The sequence below is a fragment of the Ammospiza caudacuta genome, chromosome 20 (genome assembly GCF_027887145.1).
Source record: "Ammospiza caudacuta isolate bAmmCau1 chromosome 20, bAmmCau1.pri, whole genome shotgun sequence".
NCBI classification, from domain to species: Eukaryota; Metazoa; Chordata; class Aves; order Passeriformes; family Passerellidae; genus Ammospiza; species Ammospiza caudacuta.
This window is the reverse complement of record NC_080612.1, coordinates 12,095,209-12,112,924: the sequence shown is the minus strand read 5'-3', so window position 1 is coordinate 12,112,924 and position 17,716 is coordinate 12,095,209. Positions and strand designations below refer to the sequence as shown.

Genomic DNA, 17,716 nt, shown 5'->3' with positions numbered 1-17,716 from the left:
CAGAACCTTCCTGGGATTAATTAACACCCGGTAATTGCCCTGCAGTGGGGAGGGCCGGGTTTGTGTGGCAGAGCTCTGCCCCACTGCAGGTGGTGGCAGGACCTTGAGCAAAGGACACAGAAGGTGCTGGGGGGCCCAGAATGGCCTCAAGTGCTGCTCTTGGGAGGGAAGCAGCTTCTTAAACAGTTCAGTGCCTCGAGAAAACTCCGTGGTGGTTGTATTAACCATTTAATAATGTAACTCATCCTATCTGGGAGGGAAAACTTTGGTAATTGCAGGGGGAGATCATCTGGTGTCCCTCAGGGAATGGGCAGGGAGCAGAGGGGGTGGAGGAGCTCCTGTGCTGGGGGGGTCTCTGTGGGAATCTGCTCCTGTTGTGGTTCAGCTACAAGTCAGTGGGAGGAGAGGTCAAACCAGGACTCAGTAACATTTGCTTTATCCAGACCAAAGATTTATTCACTGAAAAGATTCCTACATATCCAGAATTCCAGTAGCATGGAGTGCACTCTTTTTTTTCTTTTTTTTTTTTCCTGGTTGCATAAACTAATACAGAAACTGTTGTTAATTCTAACAATTTGTAATTAATTTAATAGCAATTCTGGAAGACACTCAGTTCATAGAAAATATAAAAAAAAATTTGTACTGTACAAAGTTTACATCACATTTGAAAAGAAAACGTGTCCATGTTCACCATGTAACGACCATTTACATTCACTACTGACATGTGGCTCCTGTAGCAGCATTGCACAGCATTGTCACATTGACAGCTCCACGGGGCAGGACGTGTGACACAAACACAACCCAGGGACAGCTTGGTGTGTGGGGCTGGGGCAGCTCCATGGCCCCAGGCTCGGTGCCCAGAACCCTGCTGGGCTCAGCTGGATGCCCCTGGCTGGCCAAAACTCAACCACTCACTGAGGCTGACCAAAATAAAACCACCCACACAGGCTAACCAAAACTCAACCACTCACTGAGGCTGGCCAAAACTCAACCACCCACAGGGGCTGGCCAAAACTAAACCACCCCACAGACACTGTCAGCCTCTCCTCTGGCTGTGCTGGGGCAGAGGATGAGCTTCGTGTTCAAGGGCAATTTATGGGTGTCCCACACAGCACCCAGGCCAGGCTGGATCCCGATCCCCCTGTTAAGGGCAGGCTATGAACAAGCCCCTGTGCCAGGACTGGGCACATCCCACAGTGTCCAACACCCCGACCCAGGGCAGGGCAGGACACAAAGGGCTCCACAGACAGGGCCTGCAAGGAGCCAGGGCCCGTGCACAGCCAGGCCACTGATCCCACACAGAACATTCTGGGTGTCCCAGCTCTCAGGGCCTGCTTTATGCACCCAAAAACTGAGTGAGGAGCACCCTGAGGCTGCTTCTGCCCTTGACACAGACTGAGCTAAGGGCCAGTCTGCACCCAGCAGCAGCTCCTGCCCTTCCCTCCTAAGGCAGGGTTCCTGCTCAGGGGCAGGACCTTTCTGCCCTGCTTTGGGTTTGTGTTGTGCTGCTCTTAATTAAGCAGCATTGGGGGAAAACAATTTCTGCTTCAGGCTGCTGACACACCATCAGTGAGAACTGCAGAGCCCGAGGGGGTCAGGGATCAGGACAGCCCTGCAGTGCCCAGACATGCCAAACCCATTTCTCTTTTTGATCTGAGACACATTTAAAAAGTCTTTGTCAACACTTGTAAGAGGCTACAATGGACTTGCACACGGGACTGAGGCTCTCTGCTCAACAGGACTCAGGTTTTGTGCCACTTAGTTCCTCACACAAGGCAGCCAAACTGAGGGCTGGTGTTTTGGCTGCTCAGAGATCTGGGAGCTCCCCTGAGCCTCAGGGATGGGAAAGGGGAGCCTCTGGTAACGGGGCCTGCCATTGATTTCCAAGGGGGATGATGCATCTGTCACCTCAGTGTGGTCACTGGCTGTCGCCTCCATAACCTCCACACTGTGCACTGGAGGAGGAGGAGGTGCGTTTTGATTTTAAAACTAACTTCTGAAACAAGTCTGAGGTGTTGGGGTCAGGCAGAACCTCCAGGCCCAGATACTGCCTTCTTGGTTACAAGATTTGTTATTCTTAAAGGCTTTTTTCCTCAAAGCAACTGCTTTGGTCCTATGTTTCTCAAACAAAGAACTTGCAAGCTCAAACGTGGCCAACTGTAGGCAGTGGCAGCACTCTGTGTGTGTGCAGGGACACTGCAGCTCTGTGCATCAAGGCCTTAGTTAATGCATTATTTAGGAACAGCTTTTCCTTTGTCCTGTTTCTCTTGCCTTTCCCTGCACTCAAACTTGTGTCTGAACCAAAAGAGGAATTTGGTCCCTGTGCAGAGCTGTGACAAGTCATGAGTTTATTTTTTTAAGGCCAGCAATTCTTAATTCCTCTGGGATTGTATGAGAAGGAGCAGGTTTTAGTGTGAGTTCTGTGGAGAAGAGCACCTGAGTCACTGAGAGCCAGCCCCCATGGCCAGACACTGCGCCTGCAGCAGCTCTGTTGTGCTGTAGCTGAATTCAGGGTGAGCCAGAGCTGGAGCAGCCCTGCTGGAACAATGGGTGGCCTGGGCAATGCCAGTGCAGCAGGCTGGGCTCTCCTTCAGGAGAGAGCTGACTCTGCAAGGCCACAGCAGCAGGAGCCACGTCGCTGTTCCACTGCCGGAGCCCGCTCTGAGGGCAGAGTGGCTCCTACGGACCACGGACACGAGGAGGAACCAGAACAGCTCAGCTCTTTCTCAGTGCCATTTGAGAATGGCTGTATTCAACTTGATTCACTGTTTATTATGTTTAAAAAAAATATAGTTGACACAAAAGTATCATGTAAACATTGTTAAATAGCTGCTGGTGCTCAGGCGGGACCCGGGGCTGGGCTGATGGTCCTTCAGCCTCGGCGTGGAGCAGCCAGGGAGGGTTTCTGGTGCTGTGTGGGAGCAGGCAGCCAGCATGGTCACAATGACACCGGCCTACAGCTTTGGGTTACTCGGCTCCAGGATTCCCAAGCCCAATCTTTCAAAACGCAGGACAACTTTGCTACTGTTAATGCTGCAGAGAGTGAGGAGGGAGAGGAGAAGGGAAGGGGAAACAGTTACTGAGGATTCATCTTACAAAGCTACTGCCCTATCACAGGAGCGGCAATGAGTTTGGTTCTGCTCTCACATCACTTCAGCTCACCCAAAGAGATGCTCAAGTAATTCAGCAGCAAACACATGAAGTTATTCATGCAAACATTATCAGTGGGAAGAAACTGCACAATCTGATTTGCCCAAGGGAGAGGAGCAGGAAGTTTTCCCAGGTCTCTACCGTGGGTAGAAGCCTGACACTGGTTTTCAGTGGGCACTTCCTTCTCTTGAAGTAGAAGGGAAGGAAAAACTGACAGAATTTTCTTTGTAAGAGAAAGGGGAGTTTTGACAAGGTACATGAACAGGCTAAGAAACCCCAACAGAACAAACCCAAGCCCATGTGCTCCTCCCCAGGCTCTAAAAACAAATAAAGGGGTGTCTCCCCTTGCTCTCACACTGCTGGCAGAGCCAGAAGCACTTTCCGTTCAGAGCTTTCCTGAGGAGGCTCAGGGAATGATGTGGGAGCTTGATGTCAGGCAGCAGAAACCCCCTTGGAGTGTGCTCTCCCCATCCCTGTCCTCTCCCCTCCAAACCAGTGAAGACAGACCTTTTCTAGAAGGCACATGTTTGCTGTGGTAGCTGTGACTCTGCCAAGGCCCTACATTGAGTCCTCCTGCTGCCCAGCGATGTAAACAGAAGCCAACTGTAATATCCCAAGGCCTGGATCTGCAAGGGGAGGAGCTGAAGGCTGCTCTTGCTTTCCTCCTCTTTTACACAGCTTTGTAGCTGATCCCAGCTGACCCACGTGGACCTGCCCCGGACACTGACCCAGCCTGGTTTTCAGTGGGCACAGGACCCTCCGAGCAGAGCAAGGACCATCCTTCCTTCCACTCCAGAACTGACCCTGGCTGCAGCGCTGGCTCTGTGCCTGAGGGAGAACCGGCCTGGCCTCAGCCCCTGCTGGTTTGCTGTGCAAGGGCTGTGACAGTGTCCCTGTCACTGCAGGCACAGAGCTGCAGCCCAAGGACACAGCCCCAGAGGGGCTCAGGGACACGCAGAGGTGCAGCAGTGTGGGACAGCCCTGAGCTGCAGGCAGGACAGGCACCCTGCCCTGGGGGGCACCTGCTCGGGCACAGGGGCCCGTGCCCTGCCCAGAGGAGTCGCAGCTGCCGTGGCACAGGAGCCCGGTGTTAGCCACGAGGGTCTCGCAGACACGAGTGGTTATTGAAGCTACAGCCCACACCAAGCCAAAGGCAGAGAGGAGAATCGGATAAAGTGTTGATTATGTCCGTGGGTTAATTTCGTGGTTTGTTTTTGCTTTTTTAATGGAAGGTGATTGTCCAAGTTGCCAGTTAGGTTACGACACATGGAAGCATGCAAGGTGGAGCCCGTTATTGCACCAGTAGCTACAACCTACAAAGAAATATGGGAGGGAAGGGAAAAAGACACCATGAGAGTTAGTTTTCAGTTATTAAAAGCAAGCCCTTGAGAACTACACATTGTACAGCTTGACCAGGCTGCAGCAGGGTTAGTGCAGTGTGTGAAAGGATCTGGGTGAGGTGGGGGGAGCTCCACTGCTCAGTGCATGTTCTTTGTGTGAGGATGAGGCCAGAGTCTGGGGGAAGCTTTCTGCAGTTTAAAGTTGTTGGACACCACTGGTGTGTCAAGGATCCAGTACAAATGGGGGGGAAATTGCACAGGAGAAGTGGCAGAATTTTCAACCAAAACTCCAAAGCCCCCACACCCAGCAGAGACCAAGCTGCCACCACAGTTCCTGTGTCAAGAATTTGGGTGGTTCTGATCAGGAGTTACAGGAAGAGAGTGAAGGATTATAGGAAGGGAAGGGGTGGGTTAAACATCAGAACAAAGAGAAAGTAAATATGAGCAGTTGAGGAGATGAAAAGAAACACTGAGCCAAGGCCACGGTGAATGGGCACTGGGCACAGATGTGTCTGTGGCCTCAAACCCATGCAGTCTGAACCGCTTCAGTGGGAAACAGTTCCTGGGTCCTTTTCCTCCTCAGGCAGTACCTGCCATTACTATCACTGGGGAAGTTCTGACCACTCTGGGGTCAGTGAGGGCCCTTCCCAATGCTGTTGTGCATATTCTCTGACACAAACAGGGGAATCGGTCAGCTGCTGGAGGGAGGTGAATATGGTGAAGTTGGAAATTAACTGAGGCTCATGGCTTAGTCACGTCATTTCCCAGGAACTAGAGAAGCACAGGAGCAGTGCTCCCACCCTGTCATGTCTGACAGCCCCAGGAAAGCAAATAAAGCTCAGAAATGACCAGTTAGCAAATTGCATGGCATCAGTGTTGTGAGCAGCAGCAGGTACTCACTCAGCAGACTTCCAGAAGTGCCCTGGGTGGGAGAGCCGGCGGTTCAGTTTTGGCAGTTTTTCAAGCATTTCCATGAGGACAGTGAAGCTGGGCCTCTCGCTGAGGTCAAAGGCCCAGCAGGCTGAGAGGATTTCCTGCAGAGGACAGTGGTGGCTCATTCATTATCTCAGTTCATGGGTCAACTGTGCAGACCAGAAAACTGTCAGAGCACTGGGATGTGTGTGAGCCCAGGCAGACACTGCTCACAGAGGGCCTGGACACTGCCAGAGCCCAAGAATGTCCCATGCTGAGGACGTTCACTTCTGCACCACAGTTACAGGCACAGGCTAAACCTATCCCATTCTCCTCTGTTCTCTTTCCTGCCCTTTCTCTTTTGAGTTCTGAGTATAATAACTCTTGAAGCAGCCCCCTCTGTCCCTGACAAGCAGCTGTGTGAGGGGCTCCTGCAGCTGAGGTACTTACATTGACCTCTTTGCCCAGGCTGACAGTGGCAAGGACTTGTCTCACTCCCTCTCCGCTGCCGATCTGCCAGATGAGAGCCTCTGCAGGCTGGCTCCTGAAGGGCCACTCCCGTGCCTGCAGCTCGTACCACACGGTCCTGCAATGCCAACAGACAGGTCAGGCCTCTGCTGCTCCTGACAGACAAAGTACCCAATGCTGGCACTGCTCCAGCTGCTTCAGCTGAGCTCTGGGAGGTGCCTAAGGCTGTGCAGCAAACCCTTTCCACCCACGACTTTTGGAATAGGTGAGGAAAATGTGTCCCAGCTAGAATCCTGAGTCTCAGATAAGGGGAGCACTGACTGAAAGGCTTAGGCCAGTAGCCAGCTTCACTTAGCAAGCTCTCATGATACTCCTGGGTGTTCCTTTCTTACCCAAAGGCATAGATATCTGCAGCTTTGGAGAAAGGCAGCTTGTCTTCATCTTTCCCTGGGGCCATCTCACGGACAATCTCAGGGGCCAGGTAGCACAACCAGTCATGAGGCAGCTTCAGCTCATTCTCCCTCCTGAGTCCAAAAGAAAGAAGCAGGACTAAAACATTGGTGTGGAGGCCATATCTGTGCTGCACCTGATGCTTTGGCTTTATTTACTCCAATGTTTTTGCTGATGTTTTATTTCTAATTTTCTTGCCATGTTAACAAATACGCACGTGTCAGCCTGACACTCACAGCTCCTTCCTGGCATTAAGGTCTTGTTTGTTCTATGCTCTGAGGCTTAATCCAAACTCTCTAGCTGTGCTACTGCAACTGTAGGAAGAACTCTGCTAAAAAGGAAAACAAAGCAAACAGGCACAATGCAAACTGAGTGTGTACTAAACCAATGGATGCTTCTTGTGCACTGCAGGAAATGTTTCCCTATGTGACCATTTATCATTCCAGAGCTGGAACCAAGCACTGAAACCTCCACTTACCTTCCTTCCTGAACCACACCCGAAATTCCAAATAATCCAAAGTCGGTGATCACAACTTTCCCATTGTCATAGAAGACATTTTTGGATTTCAGATCCTTATGTACAATCCCCTTTGCGTGGAGATACCCCATGCCCTGGGAAACACAGCAGAGATGGAAATGTTTTTGGGGTTTTATTATTTCCAAGCATACTCTGCTTTCTAGCATATTTCCCCTTCCTAACTCCAGTGTCAGGGATTAGCTGTAACTGGGGGCAGGGCCCCTGTGGGACTCGTGCAGGAAGGTGTGGGGAGAGGCTGAGGGAGCAGCTTCCAGTGCTGTGTGCAGCTCTGAGCTTTGCCTGAGGCCTTACCCAGTGGCTCCCTTGGCATAATAAGCTCTTACCTTAATGATCTCCTGTGCTATCTGCCTGGTTTTGTTGATGTCCAGGGAGATCTTGGGGTCTCTCACAAAGGAGTGCAGCGTCCTTCCTTTGCAGAAGCTACAGGAAATGTTGATATATGAGAACATTGCTAGCTCTACAATACATATCCAGTAGAACCAATAGAAAGATCTCTCTCCCTACCTGGTAATGATTGCCAGGTGAGGGGGGTTCATGCAGGCTCCCATGAACAGCACCACGTTCTCATGCCGGGTCTGCCTGTAGTTCATCACCTCCTTCTTGAAGAGCTTCAGGTGATCCTGGTTGTTGCCATCGATCTCCAGCAGCCTGATGGCCACCTCCCCGTGCCACTTGCCCTTGTAGACCTTGCCCCAGCGGCCCTGGCCAATGGGGTCCCCCAGCTGGATCTGCTCGAAGGGGATGTCCCACTCCTGCAGGTACACGCTGGTCTGGCTGGGTTTGCGGTAGATCATCCCCTGCAGGTGCGGCCGCCGGTTGGGCAAATCTTCCACCTCATCCTCATCGTCCTCGGGCTCCGACTTCCCCGCCTCTGCTTCCTCCACCTGTGCCCAGCAAGGGAAAGGAAAGGTGTGCTCGCAGTCCCTCGGGGGTGGCAGAGCAGCACAGGCCGCTCCAGAGACCCCCGGGGCAAACCATAAACCCACCTGTGCTTCCCGTGCGCCTCCGCCCGTGCCCGGCTGCTGGGCAGCGCTGCAACAGCAACAGAGAGAGCAGTTGGGCATCAGTGGGGAATGGGGGCCCCTGCTGCCATTGGGGAGCAGAAGAAGCCAATACAGAACAGATCCTGACAGTTACAGAAGCAGAGAAAAATACAATTCCTGCTCCATGTAAAAGAGAAGGACTCTAAGCTCAGTTTGGCAAATGTAAGACAAAGATTGGAAGTGATTCTTGATAATTAAGTGGCAGGAATTGATTTGGCAGTGGCATGGCTCTGTTATTACACTGTGTTCCAGGAATAGATGCTCCCATTCCTACCCCTGGAACACCTGCAGTGGAGCAGCTGTCAATGCAGGCTGGAAGCTTTTCCATGCCCTGAAACTGGGATCCTGAAAGAGCTGTTTGCTTGCAGCTCAGTGGGCCGTGCCCTTCATGTTACAGAACTCCAATTTCTGTTTCATCTGACCCTTCACGCAACCAGGACTAGATATTAAAGGCTTGGACTCCTTAGTGTACCATTTAAAATGTCATATTCAGCTTTATAAAACTGGCAATACCAGCATCACCCTCACTGACTAAAGTTACCCTGGGAATTCTCAGGTGTTAAATCTGGTTTTGGCCATAACACAGCACTTCTGGGCTGACATAAGGATTACCACATAAATGCTGTGCAAATGAAAAGATTTAAAACTCTACTTACTTAGTGTCTGCAGCAGTTTCTGGAAGCTGTGCTGTTTGTGCAGGACTGGGAATTTCTGGGAAAGTAGAAACAGTTATGATACATCTTCTACACTTCAATCTCCTATGGACTGCAAGTTTTAGCACTGCAATAGCAACTACTTGCTTCGTGTTAAGGAATTATAAACTCAACCACAGACAAAGTGATTTTATACTTTTACTGATTTAAAACTATGCTCATCTCTCCTATGCCTGCATGTTGGCTGAGCCCAGTCCTCTTCCATTTCCCCCACCTATCTGTGAAGTCCTTTTGGCTGGGCACAGAGCCATAAAAGTGAATCTTTAGAAAGGAGGAACATGGATATGAATAGAATTCCACATCAGGAAACAAATATTCTACAGCTGAATATTCAAAGTTCCATCTCAATACATAAATCACACCTCAGATTAGGGGAGAGAGGCCTGAGTACACACTGAGGTAAGAGAAAGTCTGGATTGTTTTAGACAGGTTTTTTAAAGCAGAATGATTGTTCTTGGGCAGCATGCAGAGGTTTACAAACAAGTTATGTTTTGGCAGTAGAAGTTGGTTAGTAGAATTAAAACAATCAACTCACCTGGGAAGACAAACTGTTGTCTATGCTGAAGGTAGTAGGCAGCTTTTTAATTAATTGGGGTTTTGTAAGAAAGGAACAGCGAAAAAAATACCAGGAGAAAAAAAAAACAAAACAACACAAACAAGTTAGAGGATCATCAGTGAGTGCCTCATGTGCATACAATGAATTAGTCCCAGGTCACTGCTGGGAACAGATTAGTGGATTATTGGCCTGCTGGGGGGAATTTCAGCACATGCATTTTGGGAGGGCCCTGACAGATGACAGGTATCAAACACAAGCTGTGCCACCTCTCTCAAACAGCCTGGTGGGCAAAGGGAAAGCCCAGGAATGTGCAAGGCAGGCCCACATCAGGTGTGATGTGATGTGCTCTTGTGTCTCAGCTTTGCAGAGGTGTCCCCACAGAAGGTGAAGCTCATGAACCATCTGCCTTTTTTATTTTTTCAGTGAGTCTGAGCAGTTTGTCCCAATGCAAAGTAACTGCAGTGGAATCCTTACACTGAACTGCCTCTGGTCCTTTTTAGCAGGCTCAAACAGCAATTTGAATTCACAGGTCAGAAGCTGATGCAAAATTCAGCAGTGTTGAAGGCCAGATGTAGTAGCTACTGAGCACCATGTGACTTCAGGTCAAAGGAATTCCATTTATTCTCACTGTTTAGATCTTTGCCCTTGTCAGAGATACTTGCCCCTCTCAGCTCTGGTTAAAGCTGCACACTGGGGCTCTCAATCCATAGGGCATAAAGGGTGAACTTCTCTCTACCAGTTATGCTTGACAATGGTTTAAAAGTTGGTGTTGATTGTGGGTTATATTTTGGAAAGGTTTGGTAAAGTAATTCATTCCAGTTCTCACTTTTACAGCCTGCTCCAGCAAGCACCTCCCTCCTGACTGAAAGCCCCTGGTGAGCACACATTGCAGGCAGCATGCATTGTACAGCACAAAGGGGAAAGGAGGAGAAAAAAAATAGCTTTTCTCTTCAGTCCTTTTCCAAAAAGGAAAAGGAGAAACTTTCCTCAATAATCTGTTCCCTGCAATGATATCTCGCTGATACCCTTAAAAATCTGTAAGGTACTTTTACACCTTCTTTAAGGCAGAACCATGTACTCAGAAACCCACAAGTCCCTCTGAATCCCTGGCCAGCTCCTGCAGAGCCTGCTGGCAGGGAGGATTTACCTGGGAAGTTGAACCGCCCGTCCCTCTGGCCCATGGGGGACGCGTTGGGGGGCGGCGTCGCACTGGGAGGGTTGGAAGACTGGAAAGGTGCTGGGGAGGAGGGAGTGGATGAGGTTGTGGAAGAAGGATTACTGCTGGAGTCCAGGTGGTTTATTGCTGGTGGATGCTCCTGCAAAGCAGGCAAAGACACTGTGAGAGAGCAATAAAGAGAAAGGAAGAGTTCCCCGGTGTCTGCTGCACAACAGCAGAGGGAACTTGTTCCCAGGCTTGATCGTGGCATTGCTGTGCTGAATAAGCACCTGGAGCTCTGCACAACCCCTGCTTTACAGGAACAAAATGTCTCATATCCAAGCCTTGCAAAGGGAAAGCTCAGTGAGATCCAGCCTCTCCCTACTGCAGCTCCCCAGGGACTCTGGACATGCCTCAGCCACCTCGTACCTTTTTAGTTAGTGCTTTGGGGAGGGTTCCAAACTGGGGTTCTGTGGGTCTGTCTACTGGATTATTGATATCAGATGGGACAGACTCTGTTCTTCTTATTTTTGTTACTGAAAAACAGGTTGGAGAAGGGAGAGAAACAGCTTTAATGAGACTTTTTATTCTTTTCATACAATCAATTACATTGAAGTGCCAAGAATTTGTAGAAAATTACTTACTGGGAAGGAAGGATATTCTACAAGCAGGTGCCTCTTTAGTACATTTGTTGTGACATTTTAATCTGAAAGATAACCATTACATGTTAAATAGCAACTTGTTCTTCCCCAAAAAGAGGAAGCCTACCCTTAATTTGTAATTCTTATGCTAATCTCAGAAGGAGTTCTGGAATGCTCAGGCCCAGAGCAGCAGGCATTCGTATGGAGAATTCTATTATTCAGGCTAATGAAACCACAAACATATCTTAGCATCTGATTTATTTTTAATAGAATTACTTTCACTGACTCTCAGCCAGCAACCATGAAGTAGTAAAATCTCAGTCCTCTGGACTAACAAGCCTGAGAGAGAAACAGAAATTAATATCCTGGCTGTTATTTAGAGATCCATCTCCCACTACAAGATTTGCCCAGGATGAGGTGGGAAGCCTGTGGCAGAGAAACTAATTTGGTTCATTCACGTGTCAGGCTGCCACCTTCAAGTGTGAGTTGTGCCAGGAGCATCCCTTTGCCAGGTCAGAATGACTGAAAAAATGATGCCACTGCCAAAAGTGCATCACATCAAGAGACAGGAGTTGCTGCAGGCTGGGGTGAGTCCAGTCCCAGGCTGTTCTGAAGGAGACCATCCCCGTGTGCTCACCTGCAGTACTTACACTTCACCCCGAACATCATGCTCTTCTGGCACACTTGGCAAATCTGAGATAACCAGGACTTTGTAGAGAACCTGCCAGAGACGAGAGGGAAAACTGACATTAGCTGGTGTCAGAGGGAAAATGAACATTTGTAGGTAGCTGAACTTGACAGTGAGACACCTGACCCGACTCCAAAATCATCTCAGAGTCCTGTGCCACCACAGCCCTGCCTGGGCTCTGTCCCTGGCTGCTCACCTGTGAGTCACAGCCAGGCCAAAGTCTCTTCGTACCGTCTGGGGGGATCCCTGGGAGAGCTCTGATGGAGAACAAGAGGAGGGTTTAGGGAAGCATTGCTGACATGTGCTCACCACCCTGCACAGAAACTGAGCAGTCACTGCCCCAGCTCAGCACCTCCAGCCATGAGGAGTCACAGGAACACAGCTCAGACTGATTTGCCCCCTGTGAAGTTGCCCTTGTATTTGTTTCCATATGATTGGAGAAATCATGATGTTTTATATTTAGGGATTACAGAAGTCCATCTGATCAGGTCTAAGCCATTCTTAAAGTGGAAAGTCAGACTTTACTCCTAATTGATTTACCACAAATTGGTTTACCATCACCCAGTTTTCCTGCAGTGTCAGTAGGTTTCAGAATATTCTATTTCACTGAAAATTATCTCAATTTTCTAGACAGGGCCAGCATGACCCAGAAGAATGAAAACATACATGTGAGCTCACCTAACTTTCTGCTAAATGCAAGAAGTAAGATATAGACTTCCATATGCCAAACCAGCATGCCAGTGGTTACAGCACACAACTTCCTGAAAACTCTCCAATACTCACAATTCTGGCATTATTTCCTGAAGGAAATCTACAGAAATATTGCACATGTGAGGCAAACCCCAATGTGCAAGTGTCAGCACAGCAGCAGGGCTGGCTCAGAGCCAGTCTCCTCACTTGACCATAGATGGCACCACAGTCTTTTTTATCATTAGTCCAGGGAGCTCCTAGAGGCATCTGTGATCCTCAGCCTCTTGGAAAAGGCTGGAATGGCTAGCTGCTGTTCCTAGAAATGCTGCTGCCTAGTGTGGCCGCCCAAACAATCCCAGCACAGCAGTAAAGAAGGCTGTGAACGTCGGGTCAGACGGTTAAATCCTCACTGAATGAATATCAACCAGTCTGGGATTGTCCAGGACTCACCAGAGCCCACAGCAACCACTTCACCCCAGCCAATAGGTCTATATGAAAAGGAGCACCAAAATCCTTCATTTCTGTTTGAGTTTATTCTAGTGCCTTTTTCATTTATTGCACCAATTATCTCACTCTCCTCAGGGAAATGCTCAGATTTCTGCTGGCACTTTCATTTTACAATCTTTCTATTTCTGAAAGTAATTCCTGAGATTTTTGTTTCAAAGGGCATTAGCTTGGACTTTCATACTTGCTTTTAAAACTCAGATGCTTCTGGACACTTTCCAAGCTGCTCCAATCTCTCTCCATTAGCTTCCAAGGTTACAGGTGGTGTCTGGGCCACACCTCAGGATGGCCAGAACTCCCAGTGGCCCTGGAGAAACCCAGCCCTGCTCCTGCCAGCCATCACCCACGTGATCAGACTCCTCAGCACACAGGGAACACCCCCCATTCCAGCACATGCTGCAGCTTCCTCAGAAAGCTGCACACAAGTGTCTTAACTTCACTGCAAAGACACTGGGCAATGCATATCCAAATGGTTAGATGTGAAATTCCTGTACCAAGAGGCATCTGTGCCAGCTGTCTGAGGTCACAGATAAGCCCCCTTTGGCTTTAACCCTTGAAACATCAGTATTCCTTTGCCTTGCTTGTGTCATCTTAGAAAATACCAGGTGCAACCAAGTAAAACCCTGTGGTTCTGTGGCAGGCCAAGCTCCTGCTCAGTTAACAGAAGCTCTGGGATAGGAGGGCCCGTGGAGAACCTCCAGAGGCTGCCCAGGGATGGCCAACAGGGAGCTGACAAGCACAGGTTCTTCTCTCTCAGCAAGGCAGACACCCATGTGAGAATCTCTTACCGAACCTAGAAAGAAGAAAAGATACATTTTTTTAGGCTCTGATACTCCTGTGACAGGTACACACTTTGCTAGAGCAGGAACTGCTGCCTGCAGCATGTGCTGTCAGGTTTACAGACACGCGTGGCTTTGCACAGGCTCCTGAGGTCGCTGCATTGCCAATATTTTCCTGCCTACCTAGGGCAGCCTTTGCCGGGGAGAGCCCCAGCTCCAGCCCGGGAGGAAACTTACTTTATTGGAGGAACTTCGTCTATCCTGTTGCCCAGCTGAGACTCGTGGGACTTGCTCCTGGTGAGGGCGGGGAAGTTGGGCAGCAGCTGGAACACCTTGCGGCAGGGGGGCGGCGGCGTCCGCGGCGGCTTCAGGCGGTGCCGGCGCTTGGGCTGCGGCGTGGCCGGGGGGGTGACGGTGATGCCGTGCGGGGCGCGGGGCCGGCCCGCGGGCAGCACCAGCGGCTCCGGCAGCGCCTCTGCCGAGGGACAGGGCTCGCAGGGCGCGGCGGGCACGGAGCGCGGCTGGCCGCCCTTGCCCGGGGCGCTCGGCGGGCACGCGGGGTCCGGCTGCGGGCAGGAGCTGTCCCGGCGCTCGGGGAGGGCCAGCGGCACATCGTCCCTCGGCTCCGCTCCTGTGCAACGAGCAGCGTTAGTGCGGGCCCGCAGCGAGCCGAGCCCGGGCTGCTCGGGGCTCCGGTGCCCGTTTCACCTGGCAATGACCTCCCCTGAGCCTCAGCAGGGCCCCAGGCTGCGAAAACTCAGACAGAGCCTGATCTGAGCTTTTCAGAGACATATATCTGGGTTTTTAAAAATACCATTTCTTTCTAAGAGGTGAACACCATCATTCCTGAGCAATGGCTGGTTTATACAGTGTGGATGGGAAATATTTGACAGCCTGGGACAAGAAAGATTAGAAAAAGGGAAAAACATGAGACCGAGCTGCTTGCTGATTTTTTCCATTAACTAATCTTTACCATTTGCAAATGGATGAACTGTCATAATACCAACAGGAAACATCACCTTTCAGTGACAGATTGATAACTGCTACAAAGAAAGATGTGGTGCATGTGAGTCCCAGTCTGCTGGGAGAGGCTCTTGTACAAACAGATTGTACAGTGCCTGTGGAAGTGCTAGGGGAAGGTTTCTCTCTGAGCTGGCAATATTTGGGAAAGGCATCACCTAGAAGGAATCAAGGATGTGTGTCGCTGACCCACGGAGAATGAACTGGAGCATTAGACACGACTCTGAACAGAAAGGGTTAATAAGGACATCATCTACTGAGTAGGAGAGGATTCTACATACATTTATTTCCATTTCTTTATCTGACTTGATGTCCAAACCAAACCCAGCTGACAGCTCTAGACAGGTTTGATCAGCGCACATCCCAGAGCCATACACTGCTCCCAGAACATCCCCAAGCAGTGTCTGCAAGGCAGCAGATGGGGCTGGGCTGGGGACACCAGTGCCCCAGCAGAAGAAGGCAGTGTGTACCTGACTCCGTCACCTTCCGCAGGCAGCTCAGGGCCCCGTTGAGCCTGGAGCACTCCTCATCTCTGGCTCCACATCTCTTCATCGTTTCTTTCACCTTTGACTCATTCATTTCTAGTAAGGCATCCAGGGTCAGCTCCTCTGGTATTCTCTGCAGGAAAGCAAGAGAGACCCTTTTGTTGCTCTGTGTACAAACAGCGGTGTCACCTGTTGGGTATTTGAGCAGTGGCACTGTCTCACTGCCGGGGCTGACTCATGGCTCACTCCTGTGGGCAGTGCCCCTCTGGCATGGCCAGCAGTGCCCACAGCTGCTCTCCCCCCTGCCTGGGGTGTGAGTGTGCTCTGCACCTCCAGGGCTGCTCATCCTCTGCTATTCCACTTAGCATTACGGGGGATCAAAATACTCCTCCCCTTGTGGAAAACTTTTGCAAAGCTACTAATAAACCTTAACTTTCTCATTAAAAATAGGGTCAGAAATAAAACAGGTCTAAAACCGGAAAAAGAGTCAGATAAGGATGTTTGGCTTTTCAGTATTAAAGTGAACAGCAGAATCAGTGAGGAAAATGACTTCTTTATTTGAACAAAAAAGAAATGTTTTGACAAAGATAGCAGCCTCCTCCTCAAGCAGTCTTTCCTTCATCAGAGAACCAGCCTTACCCATATCCTGCCTGGAGAGATATCTGTGCAGAACTCCTTCTACATCTTAATGCACCAAAGCCCCACAGTGATAAGGCTCAGATCAGGCAGACACAAAAGATACAAGAGCCTGGAAAACACAAAATGATCTGGTATTTCCTGACACAGAACTGAGCTGTGCCTCTCTCTCCTCCCCCATTCAAATGTTTCCAGTGTAAGTCTGAAGCAATTGTGGTTAATAAACAAAACCAGGATACTTAGCCCAGTTACCCAGGAATTTCCCTGTAAAGTTCTGCCTAAACAAACCTCCCTGTTGCCTATTCTCACAATGAGATCACAAATTTCACAATATTTGGCCTTTATCCTAAAGTTTCGACTCCTGGAATCAAACTATATAAAAGGCTTTCAACTTTATTTGAAGGGGAAACTCAGAATTGTGTGTCACTGCTTGGTGAAACAAAAAGCTTGGAGTCCTCTAGTCCTTAAAGCCCACTTCCAACTCAGAAGCAGACGTGAATGTGCTGAATGTCCTTTCACAATTGCATCTTTCTTAAGCCAGACTCTGGCTTTGAGAGCTGACGCAGGACTTTCAGCTGTGACACTGCCCAACTGCCCCAACCTTTGGAGCTCTGTAGGTGGCAACACAAAGAGTTTCCAATTTTAGTAACTGTGGCATGGAGCAAACAAAAATAATAAATTAAGAAAGGGCAGAAGTCTAAGAAACACATCCTGTATCTTCTGTCACATGCCCTGAACTGGATGAAGCACAAAACACAGCTGACTCAAGGGAGGCCAGGAATTTAAATGAGCAGTAAGCATGAAGCAGGAGCAGAGCAGAGCCAGAGTTCAATGAAGTTTGGGCAGACTTTCTTTCTTTTTCCCTGTAACTAATCTTTGCAGAATAACAAGCGCACAGACATCACAACTGATGCTGGGTATTATTAATTTTTCTGCACATCTGCGCCACCATGATGCAGGACACAGGACTGCCCCATCCCTTTGTGTGCCCAGAGCTGACTGATGATGGTCCCCACAAGGCCCAGCTCTGCTCCCCAGCTCAGCTCTCACACAGACCCTGCCTGAGGGGACTGCACCCACACACAAAGCCCAGGCCCCTCTTCTGCTCAATAGGTTAATTTTAGAAAGACAGAATAGCAAGTTGTAGGAAAGTAGAAAGTACAGAAAAGGAGATTATATTTAAACAATCCCAATGACCTTGAGCTGGGAGAGCTCAGACTTTCTGAACCTGCTGCCAGCCCCCATGACACGCGACAAAAGAAATAAGCCTTCAGAGAGGGGGAGGGAGGGGAAGTAAGAGGCTTTCTTTAAACAGCCACTCATGTGCTGCACATATGTGGTGGCTTAATATAAAACTGGTCAACCTGATCCCTGTAAGATTGGCCTGCTCTGCCTTGGCTGTGTGTCACCCCCCGGCAGGCAGTGTGACAGTGACGAGGGTCACTAGTTCAGGGCGGCTCTCAAACAGGTTCTGCTGCTGCCCTGCCTCAGCTGCTCTGGGGGCAGTAGGGCCCCTGCTCAGGGGCACGTGGGGGGCTCTGGCCCCTCAGTGCAGCTCTGGGCCCTTGCACAGGGGTTACTCCAACTCTTCACCACTGAGGGTGAGACATGTGGGCCCAGCTGACCTCTCTTTACCTGCTTCTTCAGTGGGTGCTGAGGCTTTTTTTAAAAACAGCTTTAAAAATGCAGATTAAAGGCTTGCATTAGGACCAAGCTCAACACCACCTCCCTGGGCACACCTTGTCTTGACAGGGAGAGCTGCAAGATATTCAGACAGTACTCTACTAATAAGGTCAGATTTAAAAACAGAGAAAAAGCAAAAGACAGAATCTGCTTTCAATCTTCAGCACCTCGTAACTGCCAGCAAAATCTAAAGCCTAACCATGCACTGCTCAGCACAAGGGATGCTAAAAAGTCCAAAGCAGGAAATTATTCCTCCCTACAACA

General features: G+C 49.7%; 1 protein-coding gene across 1 annotated transcript in view; it reads right to left on the bottom strand.

The window, feature by feature from the left end:
- Positions 1-456: 456 nt before the first annotated feature.
- The window catches only part of KSR1 (kinase suppressor of ras 1), a 47,787-nt gene continuing 30,527 nt past the window's right edge, over positions 457-17,716 (bottom strand). Inside the window, exons 3-20 of the mRNA XM_058817681.1 lie at positions 15,119-15,266; positions 13,866-14,259; positions 13,638-13,642; positions 11,852-11,912; positions 11,605-11,688; positions 10,971-11,032; positions 10,756-10,862; positions 10,318-10,486; positions 9,150-9,191; positions 8,558-8,612; positions 7,845-7,890; positions 7,363-7,742; positions 7,182-7,278; positions 6,799-6,932; positions 6,263-6,394; positions 5,853-5,988; positions 5,391-5,524; positions 457-3,033 (exon numbers count right to left, since the gene is read on the bottom strand). Of these exons, the coding sequence (XP_058673664.1) occupies positions 2,955-3,033; positions 5,391-5,524; positions 5,853-5,988; positions 6,263-6,394; positions 6,799-6,932; positions 7,182-7,278; positions 7,363-7,742; positions 7,845-7,890; positions 8,558-8,612; positions 9,150-9,191; positions 10,318-10,486; positions 10,756-10,862; positions 10,971-11,032; positions 11,605-11,688; positions 11,852-11,912; positions 13,638-13,642; positions 13,866-14,259; positions 15,119-15,266 (2,265 nt within the window). The 3' untranslated portion in view covers positions 457-2,954. The remainder of the gene's footprint in view (positions 3,034-5,390; positions 5,525-5,852; positions 5,989-6,262; positions 6,395-6,798; positions 6,933-7,181; positions 7,279-7,362; positions 7,743-7,844; positions 7,891-8,557; positions 8,613-9,149; positions 9,192-10,317; positions 10,487-10,755; positions 10,863-10,970; positions 11,033-11,604; positions 11,689-11,851; positions 11,913-13,637; positions 13,643-13,865; positions 14,260-15,118; positions 15,267-17,716) is intronic.